Source organism: Neopsephotus bourkii, unplaced genomic scaffold, assembly GCF_033783945.1.
Source record: "Neopsephotus bourkii isolate Nb327-2 ecotype Australia unplaced genomic scaffold, CSIRO-AGI_Nbou_v1 NB_234, whole genome shotgun sequence".
In the NCBI taxonomy this organism is placed as follows: Eukaryota; Metazoa; Chordata; class Aves; order Psittaciformes; family Psittacidae; genus Neopsephotus; species Neopsephotus bourkii.
Genome location: NW_026900744.1, coordinates 10547759 through 10568380, shown reverse-complemented (window position 1 = coordinate 10568380; position 20622 = coordinate 10547759). Strand labels below are relative to the sequence as shown.

At 41.5% G+C, this 20622-nt stretch overlaps 2 protein-coding genes across 2 annotated transcripts in view; one reads left to right on the top strand and one right to left on the bottom strand.

The window, feature by feature from the left end:
* Positions 1-20622, bottom strand: part of DNASE2B (deoxyribonuclease 2 beta) — a 33328-nt gene that overhangs the window by 5724 nt on the left and 6982 nt on the right. Inside the window, exons 2-3 of the mRNA XM_061345208.1 lie at positions 4111-4263; positions 170-347 (exon numbers count right to left, since the gene is read on the bottom strand). Of these exons, the coding sequence (XP_061201192.1) occupies positions 170-347; positions 4111-4263 (331 nt within the window). The remainder of the gene's footprint in view (positions 1-169; positions 348-4110; positions 4264-20622) is intronic.
* LOC133207868 (uricase-like) lies at positions 6166-13662 on the top strand. Its single transcript, XM_061345206.1, has 7 exons — positions 6166-6462; positions 7233-7349; positions 7487-7565; positions 10732-10918; positions 11430-11553; positions 11968-12051; positions 13052-13662. The coding sequence occupies exons 2-7, from the start codon at positions 7278-7280 to the stop codon at positions 13187-13189; spliced, it is 684 nt and encodes a 227-aa protein (XP_061201190.1). The 5' UTR covers positions 6166-6462; positions 7233-7277; the 3' UTR covers positions 13190-13662.

Below are 20622 nucleotides of genomic sequence, written 5' to 3'. Positions count from 1 at the left end.
AACTGCAAATAATCTCCCAGCTGCCAAGATGCTTCCCCTGACGTGTTGTAGTAGATCTAGTCTGTCAGGTCTGGCCATACCCCTACGTGCTTATTTTGGCTGGTTTAATTTCATTTGCATGTAATATCAACCCAGCATCCCAACAAAATGTTAATTAAATGTTACTTGCCTGGGATTCATACATCTCATACAGCTGCTTCAGTGTTTGCCCCAGAGCGCCTTGTGTCATGTTGACAAGGTATTTACCGAGCTGCCACTGTGGAGCCAGGGCGTCCATGTACATGTATTCCAGCCCCAGCATGGATATCTCTCCTTTGCCATGTTTTGGCAACTTGTAAAGAGCAAACCTGCAACAGTGAAGAGCAATTGTTATTTTACAGCCATCCTGTTTGAATGTGTAAACCAACACTTCCTCCCCTCCTGAGGATTTAAGAGAAGGGTGATTCTGGGGGTGCCTATGCTGGAGACGTACCAGTGCCACCAGCATGCAGAATGAATGTCTCAGCTTGAGGTGGTGACCCAGTGCAGGAACCAACAGCAGCTCAACAGCACAGCAACTGCTGCAGACAAACTTGTTCTGCTTCTTAGCGAGCAAAGGAGGCTGATTCAGCACCAAAGTGCTGTTGCTGTGGCCAGAACTGCTGTTGGTACCCTGAAAGAATTTGAGGTAGCCCTGGTTTAGAGTCCCATTTAGCCATCAAATCCCCATTACTCCTGCTTCTGGTAAAGAACGTCAGGTCCCAGACTCAGCCTGACATTCTCATGGTCAACCTGGACACCCCTTAAAATTGGTTTTAATATTACATAAATATAACTCTAAGCAACATAAAATTGTGCACTAGAATTACAAAAATGCCTAATGTTATGTTTATACATATTAAACCCACAAAATAATTATAAAGCCATGTTATTCCAATCCTGCTTTTCATAACAGACTCTCACTATCCTGAACTGTTGCAGACTATTTGCAAACCATTAGCCAGAAAGACAACTCTTTTCTCAAAGATTGAGTATTACTTGAATATATACATATTCTCAAAATGTTGAGTACTCAATATTGTCAGCAAATGGCTCAGCTCATACTAATGTCCCTGATGAAGTAAACAGGTTTTCCCAGTGTGTAAGTCCATGGGATTAATTGCAATATAAATAATTGAGACCCTTTCTCTGAGTGCCATACTTGAGTAATTTGTTATTTACGTCATTGTAAGAACTGAGCAGAATTATTTTTAATCCTATACTGTTTATTAAAAATGCAGCCTGACTGTGCTTAACCTTTCAAGTACAGCAGGAGGAGTAAGCCTTGCCCAGTGTAGTTACAGTCTCAAGCTGGTCCAGAAAGGCAGCTCTGAAAGCAGGTAAGAAGTGGCAAGAAAACATTTTGCTAGAGGAACATTTGATCGGTGGGAAACATGCATGTATAGGCAGGACAGAAACACATCACTGCTGGTCCTGGTCCTGGTAATCCACCTTCATTGCCAGTGACTGAGTGATGTTCCTTAAATATCCCAGGAGAAATTGTTGCTGATAAGAGATCACAGAGAAGAGAATAATATTATTTGGATAGTAAGGCTGGGGACAACTTTACATGCACAAGGATCCACAACAATTCCTGTATTTGAAATGAAGATTCAGAAAGGAGAGGAACAGCAATAGCTACAATAGTATAAGCTGATCCAGGAATTAGTATCTGAAGCCTTTCCAAACTGCTTTGAAATGTATTGGAAAATGTATGCTTTCAGATGTTTACAGCCTTGCATCTGGGAAACACATGTTAGCAGGTATGCTTATGGAAATGCTAGCAGTTGAGCTATCAGTAAATTACTTGCCAGTTCCCAGTGGATACATGTTTTGGACCTTTCCAGAAAGCCAGTATTAGTGTATTAGCAATTAAAGTTGTATAGAAGTCTTCACTGCTGTTTGTGCACAAAAGTTTCTCAAGAGCTTAGGCACTGGTAGGAGCAGAGTGAAAGCTATTTTCATGAGGACCAAAAGAAGGCAAATCTGCTTATACCCAATTAGCATTGTCACATTGCCTGCTTGTGACTGAACACTAACTTGATCCAAATAATCACATCTTTATTTCTAACCACATCTTTACTACTTCTCTCCATCCCCTTTCTCCCCAAAAGCCCCAAAAGCATGCATCTGTGGCTTCCACCCTTGACTCAGCATTTCTCAGAAAGCAGTTTTGGCTTTTATGTGCATGGAAAGCTTCCCACAGAACACAGTGAGTTTAGATGAATAAAGGAACAACTCTGTGCACTCCTTAGAGAGCTGATCTTATGGCCATTTGCTCTGGTAGCTCCTGCGTGAGGTGCAGTGAAGGTGGTGGGATGAGATCCTGAGGGGAATGAAAACACAGGGGAAACTTCTGCCAGCACCAGCACTGTGTGTGGGTAGGAACTACAGGCATAGCTGGGGAGCACAGATAGGATCAGGGCAGATAGGGCAAGTGATTCCTCTGGTTCAGTGGCAGACAGAAGGGTGCATGAACACTAATTATGGAATGCTGCAGGATGAAACCACTGGAGAGTAGGAACTCACATAAAGCTCTTGCTAACTGGATATAAAACCTGCAGTGCCATGTTTGTTTGAAAGAGCATTGACGTCTTTTGGTTAAGAGGAAGCATTTCGTAGCAGTTTCAGTTCTGCTTCTCCTATCAGCTTCATAGCAACCAAATCCAGAGTCAGGCAAAAGGTGACTATTTCTTGTCAATAAACTAGGGTGACCATTGCAGACAGGCAAGTTTCTCTTTCATTTGTTCATGGCACATTGGAAAGGAAATCTCCCATCCTTCTTGTTAAATTTGTCAGAAGTTAACACAGTTTTGCCTGGGCAGATCCCCCAGTTCCCATCTGGAATGAATCCCACATTGCTGGTGTTTAGACAGAGGCAGAGGGAATTACTCCTAGCCACAGCTTTCAAAGAATTTCTCAGAGAATTTGGGTACAAAAAACATGTTTAAGGAATGAATGGTAAATAGGGTTGGTTTCTTTGTGTTTTGGTCTGGGCTTGGATTTTTTTTTTTTTTTTACCTTTAGCGCAACACACGCATTTTGCAAGGAATAATTGTAGTTTGTGGAGAAATGAAATTTCTCATACATTAAAGCTGTTGAATAGCTGCACTAAAGAAAACAGTTTGATCCCTGAAAACTCACACTGTCCAGAAGGGCCTTGGCAAGGGTGACAAGTCAGAAGGCTGGACCAGACCCTCATACATTTGATGCTATGCAAATCCAGAGCACAGTCTGCTTTATGCTCCTGCCTGAGTAGCCCGGCCGTGTCAGCAGGAGCTCCTGTCTTCCCTGCAGTTAGCTGTGTGTGCAAGGGGTGCGTGAGAATAACACCTACTTTTTTATCATTTATATCCAAACTAACCATTGTTCCATGAGATGTACTTTTATTTTGACATTGGTTGATATTTATCTTTGGGAGGCTTCTGTGCTCTTTTTTTTAAGAGCCCTTATTTCACTTTCTAAACCTGTGCTGGATATCATGTAATTATACTTTGTGTCTTTCATCTTCAAAGCATATTAATCCAATTAATCACTTAAAACCCAAACTCAGGCTTGCTGCTGGCAGTGGGGTGGTACCAGTTCCAACGTGCCAGCTGCTCTGGAGGCAGGGAGCGACCTCTGCTTCCATCACAGGGCACAGACGATGCTTTCCCACACTGCTGTCCCCACCTCACATTCCTCCTGGGGTGGCTCAGCGATGGCAGCAAGGGGACAAGTCCTTCCTTCGTGTAGGAGCAACACGGCTAAGGGCGAGACACACGTGCGGGGCTGCCGCCAGCGAGTGCAGCTTTGGCACCCGTTCAGAGGTTACACTCCCTTCGCTGATGAGACAAGAACACTGTGTAAAGCAGTGATTACTCTGCAGTTAGTCATAAACCAGTATGGTGGCTGGTTCAGGGAAACAAAATCACATTTCAATAACTTATCCTAGGTTTTCCAAATGAAAAGTTCAGCTACCACTCACAGGCAAACAGGATTAAACCACTGATTGCTATGCATTACTTCCCAGTGATCCAACTACTCCAAGCGGTTTAATCTCAAGTGTTGTTTACTCACCCAGTGTTTCTCCCCTGCGTGGTATTTACTTACCAATCAACTGCCTCCCCATTTTCATTCCTGCAGGAGATCTCAGCTGCCCACAGGGGCACGGAGGAGAGAAGCAGTAGCAAAGCACGGGGACACCCTGCAAACCTCGCGGGCATTTTGGTTTCTCGGCTGCGCAGGGCGAGCCCTGGGTAGGCTCTAAAAGGAGAAGTTGTGTTGCATTAACTGTCAGCTGATGCTGTGCAACGAAACCAGTACACCCCGGGGCAGCAGAGCCAGCCCGGATGTCAGGCTTCCAGCTCATGGCAGTGGGGCCAGGGCTCCTATTAGACACTGGAAACTGCTCATGGACAACAAAACAGCAGAATAAGGCTTGTCAAGTTACGTTTTTGAGGACACTTCCCACCGTATTTTAGGAGGTGCTATTCTAACTATTTAGAGTATTTACGGTACTCTGTTAGAAAAAAAGAAAAGCCGCAGATAGGGAAACCCTTTTTGTTTTCCTTTCATTGCTGCAAGGCTGAAGTATGAATTTTTTACAACAGTCTGAAAACAACTCTGCGTTCAGACAAGCAAAACAAAACCATCTCGCTGCAACTGCAGCCGCCCTTGAAGCCAGTGCAGCTTTGTACCCTTCCTCAAAGATGGTTTCTGGTGAAGCGCTGAGCTATGCTCAGCTCTGGGGGCCTTCATCTGCCCGTGGGGACTGAGCCCGCAGGGACTGGCAGGCAGAGAAATGCTGTGAGCCACAGCAATTTACTTTCAATTAGTTAATATGGGTTTTTAAATTACCTTCTAAGTGCATTAGCCTGTCTCTTAGGACCAAACATGCTTGGATTGAGCAATTTTACATCTGATAAGCTTTTAGCAACTCACACATAAAAAGCTTCAATTTATATTTTGTTGTGTAAAGTGTTCTTTCTCCTTCCTCGTTATGCTTACATTAAAAGTTGATGATTTACATTAAAAGACGTTGATACCAAGTATGGGATATTTCAGCCTTAGGGAAAATCTAGTGCAGTAAATTCTGGGTATTTTAGCATATCAGAAATCCTCACAACCTCTGCGGTATTTTATCTCCTTTCTAGTATAGCCTCTCCAACACTGTAATAGATGTGTAAATGGGGGGGTGTTTGACAGCAGCAGGGTAAAACTGAATAGGGCTTAGCACAAACATAACCAAACATAAGCAATCTCAGAATGCCAGGATTTTGGAGATGTTGATCAAGAGCTGAATTTCACTGTTCAGACTCGCTTCTGATCCTTTTTGTAGATCAGAACTGTGTTGTGAGGAAATGCTTTCAACCAGATGAGCTCGGCCTGTATTTTCTACTTGCTCTTGGGAATTGCAGTGTGCATGGAGGGGTTAACAAAACACACGATATTCCAAGCATGTGACAGCTGCTTCCATTTTCTCTTTGGGACTTACACCTGCTCACCTCTCCACCCCTCACAGAAGAGTTGCTTTGGTACTCACTGCTTCCACTCGGCCTCAGTGCATCGAAGGTGCATGATGTGGGGCAGCCCTAGGGACATGGAGTGCCTGCTGGGCTCTGCCTGTTAATGGGGGGCTCTGCCATGCAGGACACTGACCAAACTTTGCTGGTCCCTGCGTGAAAATAGAGGGCTGAGCACATGGCACATGCAGAGCCTGACAGCGACTGGAGGAGCTGGGAGCCAGAGGTGGTGACAGTTTGCTCTCGGTGCCAGGGAACATCAGGAAATGTATGTAGAGGTGCAGCCTTGGCCTGGCAGACTGCCTTTGGGGTCACGGGTGTGAATGCTGCCTGCCCTCTGCAGTGCTGCACCTGTGGTAACTGAGTGCACTGGGACATGTGGGGCTCAGAAAGAGATGTCAGAGGGGAGACTCAGTGAAGCTCTATACAGTCAGGACTAATGCAAAGATAATGAACAAGACAGACCAGTTTACTGTTACTCATGGCATATGATCTGTCCCCCGTGAAATTTTAAATCTCTATCACACCTGCTACTAATATAATAATAGCTTTCAAAAGTGTTTTTGATTCCCATCAGGACTTTGCAATTTATAATGAAGGTATTTCCATTGTCTCAGGTAACCACAGAAATAAAGGTCATAAACATTGTTTGTTTCATTGACTGAGTATAACTCAGGCTTTCGTCAAATTCCATTACAACTGTGATATATTTTCTCTGTAGATCAAGGATGTAGAAGTCCTCAACTGTGAATATGGCAAGAACACAATTAAGTTCCTTCGCCTTCATAGAGAAGGGAAGAAGCACTTTGTTAAAGAAGTGGAAGTGTGCACACATCTCCGGCTGACTTCTTGTCATGAGTACCTGGATGGAAACAACTCTGCTGTGATACCTACAGACACCATAAAGAATATTGTCCTTGTGTTGGCTAAGAAAAATGGGGTATTTTTTATTTTTTTAACTAACCTTGCTGTTTCTTATGACTTCATTTGGAAGTGTTTGTTATAATAACCTTTTACTTTCGAAATACGACAAAATAATCTCCCTGCTACTAACATGTCAAAGCAGCGCTAGTGACCTTCAGTGATTTGGGAGAAATTTTTTCCTCCTCCAGTCTTTATCCTGTGGACTCCTCCTTAGTTTTCCAAAGTCTTTTATGTTCTCACAGAACTAGCAGTAGTTTTTGTAGATTTGTCATAGAGGACCCATCTTTTTAAATCTGCTAGCATATAATACTGCATTATTCCTATATAGCATTTTAAACACAAGGTCTCAATGTATATGAGACTCTTCTTAATTCTGTTAACTGTGTATTTACCTCCCTCAATTGCGTCTATCACAAAGACAATCTGTAGTGTAAATTGTCTGTCTCAGTAATGAAATCTCACCTTTAGTCTGCAAAGCTTAATCAGAATATTGCTATGATTATTTCAGCATTGTATCCTCAAAGCAGAAGGCTTTCTAGCAGTTTTTCCAAGAACTGCAGCTCACTATACCACAGAATGGGAGATTTTTGACACGATTCTAGTTGTTATTTGCACTGTATGCTGCAAGACAATCAAACGACTAGGCACAGTGTGCAACACCAAAAATGAGAGAAATCTGTATTTTTACCAACACTCATCCTTCCCAAATATTTGCAACAATCAGAACAATCTGCTCTCATACACGAGGTAATTGCTTCTTTCTAATAATTTTGGTTTTTGTCTTAGATAGCAACTTTAGAACAATTCGCTATAGATATCTGCCAACACTTCATGACAAAATTTTGCCAAGTGGCGTACGTCAAAACCTACATTCAAGAAGTACCATGGCAACGTCTACACGAGGTATCTAAAATACCAATACATTCTGTTTGTTATTCTGAAGCCATTCATCACTCTCTTCATTCTTGTTTTCAAGTTAAGATAGCATTTACTGCACTTTTACTTAAATGTAAATTACAGTGTAAATTCTTATATTGCAGAATGGTGTTCCCCACATCCACTCATTCATACATGCTCCTAATGGGATCCGCTTTTGTGAAGCTGAGCAGTGCCGAAATGGTGAGAAAAGAATTTGCAGTTTCTCCTACTGTAAATATTTCTGCCGAAGAGATATGAAAATGTTTTAGAGATAGCTAAAGGTGTTACAGAGCTTACAGCACAGTAAGCTGCTCCAGAGGTCTAAAACAAAGAATACCTTTATAGTCTAATTTGGCATCTCTGAGACATGGCTGAAAAGCTAATGTAGCTCTTATTTGTGTATATATATCCTAAACACACAATTCTCAACAGCACGTCCACAAGAAGTGCTATATGCTGTCACAGGCTTTAATAGCATTCTGAGAACAGTCTGCTTACTTTTGTATTATACTATATTTTGCAGTCTCTCTATTATCATTATCCTACATCATGAAACCCCACCACTGTAGGTCAATTGCCTAGTTTGCACTTACTTTCAAAACCCTGTCAACATGCCTTGGTTTTATTTCTAAGCAAGCTGCAGTTTCATTGCTGCGAACCAGGCTGGCTTGAACATGGTGAGCACTCAGGTCGACTTGCAAACAGTTTTTCACATGAAAATATTTCAGAGTGCACTTACTATTTTTGTACGCCACGCATGAACAAAGCACCATTTAGGCTTCACTAATTGTTTTATGATACTTAAAAGACACAGGCTTTCAAGCTCAACTGTCTGTCCATAAATTGGCATTCCAAAGGGAGTGTAAAAATCCTCTTTTGCTATGACTCAACAAGAAAGTAAATTCATGCTCACTGTGTTAGTGTTTCCTTTAACCCACCTTTCAGACTACTGGGAAATGAGCTGAGAGCACTGCATCATTTCACACAGTGGGTTTAAAGGATTTAGACATTAGTTCGGTACCTATCTATTACTGCCCTAGTGTAACTTAGACTATTTCCCATTCTACCCTCTCTGTTTTCCAAATGTGTCAAGGTTAGAACCAGTGGTGAGGCCAGTTTCTGGTAGACAGGACACAAGTCCTGAGAGGCACATTTGAGCACTATCCCTATGTTCCTACTGAAAGAGAGAGCCCGTGCACGTCTCCAGTGTCTCTTAGCCTAATGCTAGCTATCTTAACTACTGCTGTATTTTTGGCAGCCTTAATAGTATAAATATTGGTTTCTGGGAAATGGTAAGAAGGAAACCTGAATTTAAAAAATAGAGAAGAGTTTATGCTTTCCTGAAAAGCTGCTGCTCTTAATGTACAGATTGAATTGAATTTTTCATCATCTTGAAAATCCAGCATGAAATTCTTCAATTTCAGGTTTTACACAAACAAAACAAGCCTGTAAGGCTTACTGAAGAAACCACGTTTCCTTCTTAGCCTTCCCTTCATGTAGTCCTCTAGCTGTTTCTCTAGGATTCCTGCCTAGGTGAACAATAACCAAAGAGAGGATTTCAAATCTGTTTTATTTTTCTCATAAGAGAACCTTCTCTATCTTTAGCATCCTCCTATGCACCTATCAGCCAGGCAAAGAAATTTATTTCTCAGTTAATCCTCTTTTAACACTTTTCTCATCATTAAAAGAAACCCAGTGAGACTTAATAGAATTATAGGCTTATCTTTTTTTGCCATTATATCCACTGATGAAAGGCTCAGAGTTTTTTAGAAACTGAAAACATCATAAGTAACTTAACAGAGTCAACATTTGGCAACTGAAGACACAGCACAAAAAATGCTGAAAGCACAGCACAAGCTGTTCACCTTGAAAGCTTTGTCTATGCGATATATTCTTCAGTGAAAGTTTCAGGGTGCTTGCTGCACAGCCAGCCAGCCTTTCAGTAAATCATTCATCATAAGTAGCTTTTTCTAACAAGGCCACGGATTTGAATAAGAGATAAATATGTCTCCAGGTTCACTGATAGAATCCACAATACATTAATACCTTTGCATTATAATTTTATACCCAAGCAATGAATTCATCAAGATCTGGACAAACCCCAGAATATCCTGTCCAAGGACAGTCTCTTCTTTAGATTTTATTAAAGTTTTAGTAAATAGCAGGGGGGTGTAGCCAAAATTATAGATATATCTCCTTGGACTCATTAAAAAACAAGAGAAAAAATACACAAAAAGCAGTTTTGACAACATCCAGTGACAGAGCAGTTTAAAAACTCCCCAAACTTCTAAACAATCATGTCATTTAGAGATATCAATCACAGTGGAATTATTTACAGTATAAATCCTGCAAAGACACAATTTCAAGACCAAGTCTCTCAGTCTTCCCAGTCCAAGGCAGGATTACTATGCATCACATGTATTCAAGGATTAATTTTTAACTAGGTAGTGTGAGTACCAAGAGCAGCACAGAAACAGCAGCCTGGGCTTCTGACACTGACTATCTGTACAGGCTCTGAACAAGCCTGCATGCCTTAAGGTCTCTCATTTCTGAATCTGCCTTTTTTTGGCAGCTCTGGTCAGTGAAATTTTCAGCTATCATCAGTTTGGTGTGCACTTAACAACTGACCACTTGAAACCGTTTCGCTGCCAGCCAAAAGAGTTGTCAGAAGAAAAAGTTCAGAACACAACTGTTTAACTGCTTGGTCTTCAGAAGACGATACTCCACTCATGCAGCAGCGATCCACAACAGCACGCTTTATAAATAGTGGCTGCAAGAAAAAACATTCTCAGTTTGAACCTGTGGGTGGCATCTGTATAGGTGCCAGCTCCTGCTAATTAGCTGAACAGCAGGATTTGCATTGGCTCCTTGCCCTCTCGTTCTTACAGATGCAAAAAACTCGCAACAGAATTTCTGATGGAGGCTCCAAGTCTTTGTACTAGGAGTTTTCTGCACTTGTCTGTGTTGTTAGAAAAGGTTCACCACATCTTTTCTGTACACTGCAGCACTAGTAGCCTACTTAGTTTCCCTTTAGAGCAATTAGTACTCCCTGAACTGACATCAGTAAGAGCCAGCCCAAAGCAGGAGGTGAGATAGGGGATGTCCTCAGCTCTCCTTGACTACAGCTCAGGGGTTCTGTTTTCTAGATTGAGCTCCAGTTGCAGTAGTTTCTGTCATGTTACCTCTCTGCTAACATCTGTGTGCAGAAAGTAATTTTTAAAAGTAGTTAGGCTTGCAAGTGGAGCACATGAGTGAGTCCTGAAGAGACAGCTTCATGGCTCTGAAGCTGTCACTACAAGTAAGCACACAGGTTTCTTTCTCACTGCCTGAAAAGGAGCTCATACTGTCTCATGTTTTTGGATCACAGGTCCTCTGGTTGTTTTTGCTGGAATTAAAGACCTGAAACTTATGAAGACAACACAGTCCGGATTTGAAGGCTTCTGTAAGAGTGAATACACTACACTTCCTGAAAGAAATGACAGGATTTTATGTGGAGAGCTCTTCTGCAAATGGTCATATGGCGAATGCAAGGATTTTGACTTCGACTGCATATGGTATGCATCATATCAAATAATATTACCTGACCTATGATCCCAAAGTTTCTCTTTACAATACAGCAGGTGTAAGGGCGAGAACTGCTGTTGCTGTGCACCAGCCAACACCACAGATCTCAGTGGAAGTGTTATCACTTGTACAGGGGGTGAGAGACACCCTTTGGGGGTACTCCTCTCTTTGATGGTGCACCAACAGACAGTATTTAAATGGACAGTTCAGTGTTCAATACTGAGCACTTCAGGAGAACAAATTACTAATCTGTTAAATACTTTCAGCAAAACACCTATTTGTGAACTATAGAGCTAGGGGAGAGGAATGGGGGGGATTTGGAGGTGACAGGACAGAGAAATTGTTCTTCCATAAAACTCCATGTGCTATGTATTCATCAGAACAGACAGAGAAAATAAATGTTAAAAAACCCAACAACAAGGACAACAGCAAACCCACAGTAAAGCATTATGGATCTAAACAGCTGATACAAGGTTTTGTAAGAACCTGTGTTACCTCTAGGAACAAAATCCGTGAATGTATCCTTGAAGCATTTGCTGGGCCACCTGACTGTGGGGAATACTCACCCTCTTACCAGAAAACTGTCAACTGCATCCAGATGCACGTCCTTTGCAAAGTACCACAGGTATCTTCATTCCTCTTGCTGATGTTTTACTTTAATGAATGTTAACCAGACCACTGAGAAGACCAAAATGAGGCTAGTATTTCCTCTGGCAGTTCTAGGTAAGACTGGAAATTGTTTGGTGGTGCAGTTAGATGGTCTGAAAAAACTGTGAACACACCGAGAAGTTCCCATGCTGCTCCCCAGCTGCGAACACAATGGGGGAGAACACATCACTCAGTGCTTGGCAGGACATAAGTAAAAGCAAAAGGAGTGCTACAGCATTGTGTACGCATTCCATAGACCCCATACATGGGGGGGGGGGGAGGGGGAGGGAGTGTTTGAATTGCTTTTCTTTACAGTGAGTGAAAATACTGGCAGACTTGTTGGCTAAAAAGGTGCCCTAACTCATTGTCTCATCTATTCTCTTGGTTTCAGGTACAAGTTATAGAAGTCGTTTTGAACAACACTTTTTATAATGTTGTAGACATGAAGAATCTAGGCTTGACCAATGACAAAGAAGTAAGTAAATGCTTCAAGCACAACTTGCCTAGACTCTAGAAATACTCAGCCTTAAGGCATAGCAGCAATTCTGCATAGAACAGGGTTAAAAGGAGCAAATTTTCTCTCCCAGCCCAGTGAAAGCTGCACCTTACTTCTGAAAGAGATTTATGCTGATTACACAGGAAAGATAATCGCCTTTCTGTGTTGCTGAGAAAAGCTAAAGGAGTACAGTGGAATGCTTTGGCTATCAACGGGATCTGTAACAGAGACTACCATCTGAAAAATCCTTCCTGTTTTCACCAGTGCTTTGACTTTTGGTTATAGTGTCAACCTGTGCAGTCTTAACCAAGCAGAATGCATCATGGCATCCTTTTACATAGCCAGGTAGTGTGAAAAGACAGCCCACTATGGCTTTTCCTGCTCCACTGGCAGCACTGAGCTGGCAGGGAGCATCCTTTGTGCAGTGGGGTTACAAGCAGATTAGCTAGACCATAGACTAACCGAGTGACTGAAGACCAGCACTCTACAGGAGCAGTGAAGGGACGTTTTTGTAGCTGTTAGGAGCCAAAGCAGATTTGCCCAACATTGGACAAGGTATCAGCCTGTGATCCAGCAGAGGGTCAGAGATGTAGGGGATGAGATACATTCGCTCCTCTTTCCACAGCTGCTCTAGGTGACAGCCAAGCCCAGCTGAAAGTCTGTTATGTTATCCTTGTGTGACAGAGAGAAACTGGGTTATTCCATTTTGCATCAGTGGTCTATAGTGTTTATGCTCTAGTCTCCCTCCATAAGTCTTGTGATTTTGCTGCCACACTATCCTACACTTGCCGTCTTTCAGGTGGACATTATAGATCCACTTTCACTTGAGACAACAATATCTACCATTGGTGTTCGTAAGAGAAGGAAAGGGCCTGGACATGATTTTATGAATTGGTGAACAGTTGTAGTTTCTGCTGTGATGGTGCTGGCACATCCCTGTCTCAGAAATGACTTCTCTGTTTGTGTTTATCCCCCTCAGGTTCTGGTTCCAGTGGAAACTCCTTATGGCTCCTGTGCTTGCACACTTGGCAGGAAGACATTCTTAGAAGCACAAGTCCATATGCTAAAAGATGAAAGGCAAAATCTGTTTGGACTGGCAGCTGCCCAAAGAAACTAAAGTTCTTGACTACACTCACACCTTCGGAATAAACTTAGTAGTACGGCTTTCCTATCAACATATACTCCTTATTGGCTGCTTCCATTGCTGACTACTTTTCCCTCCATGAACTCCTGAGATTAGGATTTCTGAAGGACCCTCAGGAATTCAGAAATCAAAGTCTGTCCCTGAATCTCAGTGTGATTTGCAGATTAATATCCCCTATGCTCTTCTGGAAATCCCAGCTGGAAACATTACAGTAAATTAATTTTTAAACCAGCTATTCCCAGACCGCTTAATGAAACAATTGACTTGATAATGTCTATAACATGGTTTTGTCATTTAAAATCAGCAACTCTGTATATTCTATTTATTAATGATCCTTTGGTAAAATGAATATACAGGCACAAGAGCAGATGTTTCATTGACATAACCTGTCATGACCCTTTGATGCCACACTGCTCTACAGGGCTGAGGTTCTGACCCTGTAACTGCATAGGGAATCAGACACTGATTTGTTTGTGAAGGAAATGAAGAGACAAAAAAAAAGAAAGGAAAAGAAAAGAAAGTCTCTCTCATATCTCCTTTGAGGTGTGAATAGTAACAGCTGTTGACTAATTTCTCTGCATGTATTCTGACTGCATGGCCGCTGCTGGTACTCACTGGACTACACAGTTACTATATAACTACTTTTATATTAATCCCTGAGGTGTTTGAGGTTTTGGGCTAAGTTTAATTAAATAGTTTTCCTAAATCTGATAATATCCTCATGACTTCAGAGCAGGTAGGAATCAACCTAAGTAACCCTATTACTTTTGGGAGAGGTAGGAAGAAAGCTAGACAGACAGACAATGCGTATCTATCTTAGTTTAGTTATGCCAGGTGATAACTTTAAACATAGAGATAAAACTATACAGCCAACAGTTCTCATCTTGCAAACTGAGGCTACCACATTTGAAACAGAACTGACAGCTTCAAGACACTGTTCTCATTTTCTGAGTGTCATTTTCACAGATTCCATGTGACAGAGTGCAAATCCAATGGGAATTGCCCAGTTACTTTTGAAAACCACAATTCAGTTGTTTTTGTGCCGTCTCAGTTCAGCAAACCTGCAGCATTCCTCTGGGTACAATCATTAAATTCACAGGCGCTGAAAATGAGGAGCATGTCTTGCACTGTGACATTTTGAGGTGCTTTGTAAGATAGGAACTTGCTTTGGTGAGCAAGACGTAATAGATGCAAAGGGAAGATGCTGCTCACAAGCCTGAGATATCTCCTGAAAAACAACAGAACAAGTGACATTACAAAGTGAGGCTCTTCCAGATGTGTTGCTCTCTGGTCACTAGCAAATTCCAAAAGTTTTATTTACAACACTTTCAGCTTTTGCCAGGGACATCCTTTCATACCTCGTTAGACTGTGTTGTGTTGTACCTGTGGGCTAATGTCTTGCTACTTCTGCCATTTTCAGGTGCTTGTAATTTATTAATGTATCTTTTAAGGGCAAATAAAGAGCAACATCAAAAGAACAAACTTTTTTGTTTGTATTTGAGTATTTGACTATTTACCAAATAAGAAATGAAACAATTTACTACCTACATATAAATGCAAACACTGCAAGCAAATAAATATGTTTTAGTTCAGCCAGTTTTACCTCAAAAAGTGACCAGTCCTGTTCCAAATGACAATTCACTATCAGTAGATGTAAAAACAGATGAAAAAGGTTCTTACTTAGTATTTTGGCATTTACCTCTTTCTAAACAGGGCAGATCTTCACAATGCACTTCCTCTATACCTTATGAGAAATTTATTGCATTAGGCAGAAAGTTTCCTTTGTTACTATTTGTGCTTCATTTGTGGGCTTGTAAGGTAACAGTGGACTAACCTTCCTGGCAGAACAAGGACACAATGCAGCAAGTACTTGTTTGTTCAGACTTTCCTGTGGCAACAAGCACACATGTACACTCATGCAATGCAGTTTCTATAAACCTTCACGGACATGCAGATTTTCATCAAGTCTTTAAAAGCATCTCAGCACAGCTCCATGCAGCACTGAAAACTTGTTTCGCTTACGTGGGCAGACTGCCTCTAAAGAAAGTAGGTAAGCAATCGGAAGAAGGCCAAATATTCCATATGCAATTAGATTCACATAACAATAGCAAAAATCATTCTCAGAAATGGGACTCAGCCAGACTTATCTGGGCCTGAAACCTGACCAAGTTTTCACTGGCTTCATTAGATTCAGTCTCCACAATGGACTTGCATTATTTTAATTGAAAGATATTTTTTGTTTCAGTTCAAGTTGTTTACTGTGTTCTACTCAGAGGCAACAGTGATGCTTTGCTGATGAAATGATACTTGATGAAAATAAGCAGCAGCTAGCAAATCACAGAATTAGCATTTAAATACATCTTCTTGCTGATAACATGAACCTTACTAGTCCTGGGCTACATCCCAGTAGTTTCTAGGGCCTGGAGCCTTCTACCAAGAAATATGGTGTTTCATGTGCGCAAACAATCATTTTAGCGTCTGATTCTTTCACATCCTGTTTCTGTTCAATTCTGATAGCTGCCCATGACTGTCCAACAGCTATCCTTCTCAGCTGTTAACCATACTCCAAAACCAACCAGTATCACACAGATAAAATGAACTAGCTAAACTCACTAGCCAGTTTTTAAAACAGAGATAAAGTATCACTGTCACGGTCAGTACAAGTGATCTGTCTTCATTGGCTGTATTACTCTATACATATATTCAAGCTACCTGTTTTCCAACACACATTTAAACGTTTGAAGTGGCCAAAAAAAAACCCCTTCTGGCTAGAAATCCCAAAATAAATACTTTTGAAGTTAGAATTCTGCAATTTGTGTTCATACAACAGCCAGCCATTTTCTTCCTGAAAGTGCACAGCTATACCTAAAAAGGAAGCCTATTAAATGTCTCCAGATATAGGATCAAAAATGTAAACTCACATCTCAGCTATAATTACAATATAAACTGTTTTCTGAGATTGATCCTTACCATTCATAGCAAGCTGGTCCCATATATACATATATATTAGAAAAGATACTTACTAGATCTGATGATGTATGACCGATCTATAGCAATCAAATAAGAAACAACACAAGATGGTGTTAGTTGTTACATAAATTTATTACAGACTTACAAACTCTCCACTGCATTGAGTTGAAGCCTGCTACATCCTCCTCAAGGTTCATACCAAATTACACCCCGGGACAGCAGTTCAACTCTGCCAGGCTCACAAAAAAACAAGTGATGGACAGAACCAGGAAAGGGGCACATACCCTGTAGGTGCCTGCCAGAGAGAGCTGGAGGAGTACTTCATGGACTTGTGTTGCAGAAGCTAACATAATCATTCAGTCCTGTTAGCTGACCATAGCAGGTCAGGTATTGCTGCAAGTAAGTGCTTCCCTGTGGGGATGAGCATTTGTAGCCCAGATCCCAGTGGATGGACATGCACAGGGGAGCCTGCCTGGAAGTGGAACATAAGGTAACAGAAGAGACACTAGAAGATAAGCGCAAAGATGAGGGGGAGGAAAAAAGGGGTGGAAATACACTTGTAGTAAAAAAGATCAGACAAATCAAAGTTGAAGAAAAAAAAAAAAAGGGGAGTAGAGAAAACTTGGGTGCAGAGGGAAGCATAGCAACAGAACCCAGAGTATGCAAGTACTAAAGGTGTCTTCTGCTACCCCTCAAGAGTGACATTAGGCATGAATTCCCATATTAACATCTATATCACACTGGAAAAGTCACAAGCTCAAGTTTTAATGGCCTTGTACTCCTGCCATGTTTCCAAGTAAAGAAGCCCAGGCAAACAGGCATGTAGTATTTATACAGAAGGGAGGAAGAAGAGTATCCCTGTGAAACAGGATTGCTACACCCAAGTGCACCCCCACTTCCATGCTTCTCCCTGTGGTTTGGCTACCAGCTGGGGAACAAACTCAGCTACAAGTTCCTTACCCTTTCCTTCCTTCCTTCCTCCTGCTGCACTTCACCAGTACAAGATAAAGCAATGTTCCATCAGTGCAAATGATGAGCCTTCCCTCCCTTTTTTTATACCGTTTAGCTGCTACAAAGTCAGAGAATTCCTCAGTGTAGCAAGTGCTGCAGTGTTCATAGAAGGGCAGCTGGATTATAGCAATCATCTGAAAAGATGAAGAGAACATCCTGAGATGAGTACAGGCCTGCCAATGCCAAGACATTTGTTGTTGCTTTATCAGCAGATCAGCTGATGATACAGCAGTTATAACTGCTGACTGCTCCTTTAAAGAAGACGCTCACAAGTGCAGCATATAAATACAACAGAGGTCTCCTGTACTCACCAGCAGCCTTCAGAAGCAGTGGAACTCTCACATGGAAACCAAGGGCCACTTACAGTCTTCATGGTGCTCCCCTTGGGCTCTCCAGGTGTTTGAGGCTACAGTTCCATCCCCAGATTTACAGCATCTACCACATAATGTTATTCTGGGAGTAAGTTGAATACATATCTGGGATCCAAAGGAGCATCACCAAATCAAACAATTTGCAAATTATAGGGGCTAAGCAAAAAAGAATTTAATGAACTTGTTACATTATCATATTGAAAAGAAGTCAGCCTTCCCAACAGGAATTAAAGTTATGTATTAAATCACTCTGCCTATTACTCCAATGGAAGGCTGCCTTTGCAGGCTGATGACAGCCACTGCCATCTGCACTACCCCTATGGGAAGCTGCTGTCAAAACTGAGCAACGTAGAGGTGAAGGTGTATGGAGGCCTTTGGTGTGACAGAATGGGACATGGATGAGCAATCCTGGCTGACATTCCCCAGCACCAGCCAAGTCCTCTTGTTCTGTTGGAGGAAGCAGAAGCCAATCCATTGTCTATGTAAATTGTCCCTGAGGTGAAGGTGAGAGAGCAGAACAGACTTTCTCTGTGCTGCTCAATTCATCCCACTGTCTGCTGAGACAGTGATGGTTACATTGTTGACATGCAAATTTGCAGTCAATTTCCTACCTGACTTTCAGACCAAAACTCCTTCCTGAAAAGGAAGGAACTGGTGTTCTGACTTGGAAGTAAAGAACCAGGGTGGAGAAAGTGAGATAATGGTTTTTTTGGTCCTGCTCAGACTCAGCCTTCAAATTTTAGATAATATTGCCATTAAAAAAAAAAAAAGAAAAATACATTTGTATCTTCCCCCAGACTCGCAGAAAGTAAGACCCTCTGCTTCTCAATTTACTGTGATTGTAACTGAAGTGTGACAGTGAAAAGAGGAGTGTTGAAGTTAACTGGCCAACTAAATGCTCGTTTTTAAAAAGAGGAAGTAGTAAAGGACTTGGTGGAATTTGAATCTGTTGAAAAAAGCAGTGAAAAGATAAAAGATTTCATTCAGTGAGTAATCACTGATAGTGAGAGCTTAACATGACATTTTGCCTTGGCCATTTCTAACTAGGAGTGACCCGTGGAGAGCCACTCCCTTTGCTACCGCTGCTGAGTCTTGTCCTAGAATTATAAAAGCAATTTTTTCTACAGATTGAACAAGTGCAGCACATAAGAGCAAACTGTTTTAAAGAAACACAGAGGGAGGGGAGATACCAGCAAGCAGACAGCCCCATTTTCTCTGGCTTGAGAAAGTGACCTTGGTGGATAGACACAGCCACAGCCTCCATAAATATGGAAGCTTGTATGTGCTTTATTTGTGGTACCTGGTACTATATTTGGATGCAAAGAGAACATGTTATGCATTTGTATCTACAGCTTGAGAGGACAGTGAACATCAGAGCTGATGAACAGTACTAATATATATTTCACAACTATCATACCAAAAAAAGAATCTGTAATGCTTTCAAATAATTTTTAAAAGTGCTATGAAAGATTCTGATAAATGTGCACTAGTGGTATTATGAAAAGTAAGAAGAGGGAAAGGGAATTAGGAGGACCTTGGCTGTAGCACGTGTCTCCATTCTTGTGCTGACAGCAGGGCAGGGAAGCTGACTGTTGTTCTGCGCCTTTAAAACTGCCTCTAGGAGAAGGAGGCCACTCTCTAAACTGCTGGTGCAGCGTGACAGCAAAGAGACCTGCAGCACTGAGACCACCCTCACTCTCACACCCACTATCAACTGAGCAGTTGGGCACTGGCAGCTTAACCGCCACCCAAAGCAGAGAGGTCTTTTAAGGAGGAGGATCTCTCCTATCTGCAGGCACATTAAGGGCACGTTATAAACTGTATTCTTGCAAACTCTGTGACTGCAGAACTGCAGTATTGACAGGGTATCCAGTAATGCCCATCAGTCGCTTCCTCATCTCAACAGCAGCTGTGTTTTCTGCAAGAGAAATGGGAGCTAAAAATAATCTGGCTTTGACTTCCTCTCTCAAAGCCACCAGTCTCATTTTAAAAGATTTTTTATTCTCACAGAAAAAAGCAAGGAGAATGTAACTGACAAAATCAGAACAGTCACCTGCACAAAGCGAGCAGCAGCATTAGAAAGCCCAGAGAACAGCAGGAAACTACAATATGGATCAGGGACATTAAAAAAAGTAATTGTTACAGTTCTGAGCAACCTCCTCCAAATTCCTTTTCACATTTTGCAGCAAGACTCCCATTAGTTCTCTACTTGTACAGACCAGTTAGTGGAGCTGATCAAAAGGGAAATACAATCTGGATGTTTCTGAATGCAGCTCATTTGTTCATTAAAACATATTAAATGAACAAACAGTGCTCAGTAATCACCAAATGTGCTCTTGCGGCTACAGTAGAGATTTTACTCCCTCATGAAATAATTTTATGTCATCCATAGATCTATGAAATGTGTTAATCCCACACCAAGCATGCATATGGAGAAAAAGAGAATACTCAATTCATCCTCCAGTAACATAGCACTATGTATTCTCCTGCAACAATAATCCTACAAAAAAAAGGGCTGATAGACATCTCCAGACTGCTACACATAGCTGGTTCGCATAATCCTTTTTGTAAACCTACTGAAATCTCTATTAAGATATTTAGGAAGATCCCTACTTCCAGTAGGTATGTCTGGACACTGTCAAAATATAAATAAAATCATAAGCAGAATTCAGACAATACTTGAAGTGAGCACAATATGAAGGACAGAAAGAGAAATGGTGAATACATTCCCATCTCCTATCATGTGTCTCGAATTCCAAATAAATATATTGTACAGGTAACAAAGTATACAAGAAAGCATGCTGATGTGTATACTTTATGCATTATACCATATAATGTGAACTTTAGCTAAATAAATGTTAATAGATACAGCATACCTATTAACATGGCTTTATCACTTCTCAAATCTCAACTCTAGAAAACAAAAGCAACTCTTTTAGCACTGCAGCATCAACAACCACACCCTGTGCCTGGCCAAGTCAGAAACTAAGGCAGGGCCCCCGCCTAGGCAGGCAATGAAAGTAGCTTCTCCTTCCTCTTCCTGAATCCTGCTCC

Excerpts from the sequence above, each read along its gene's own strand:
- LOC133207868 (XM_061345206.1), top strand. The coding sequence starts at position 7,278 with ATGACAAAATTTTGCCAAGTGGCGTACGTCAAAACCTACATTCAAGAA. Across the intron at positions 7,350-7,486 it reads CATGGCAACGTCTACACGAG|AATGGTGTTCCCCACATCCA; the intron begins GTATCTAAAATA and ends CTTATATTGCAG. Across the intron at positions 7,566-10,731 it reads AGCTGAGCAGTGCCGAAATG|GTCCTCTGGTTGTTTTTGCT; the intron begins GTGAGAAAAGAA and ends TTTGGATCACAG.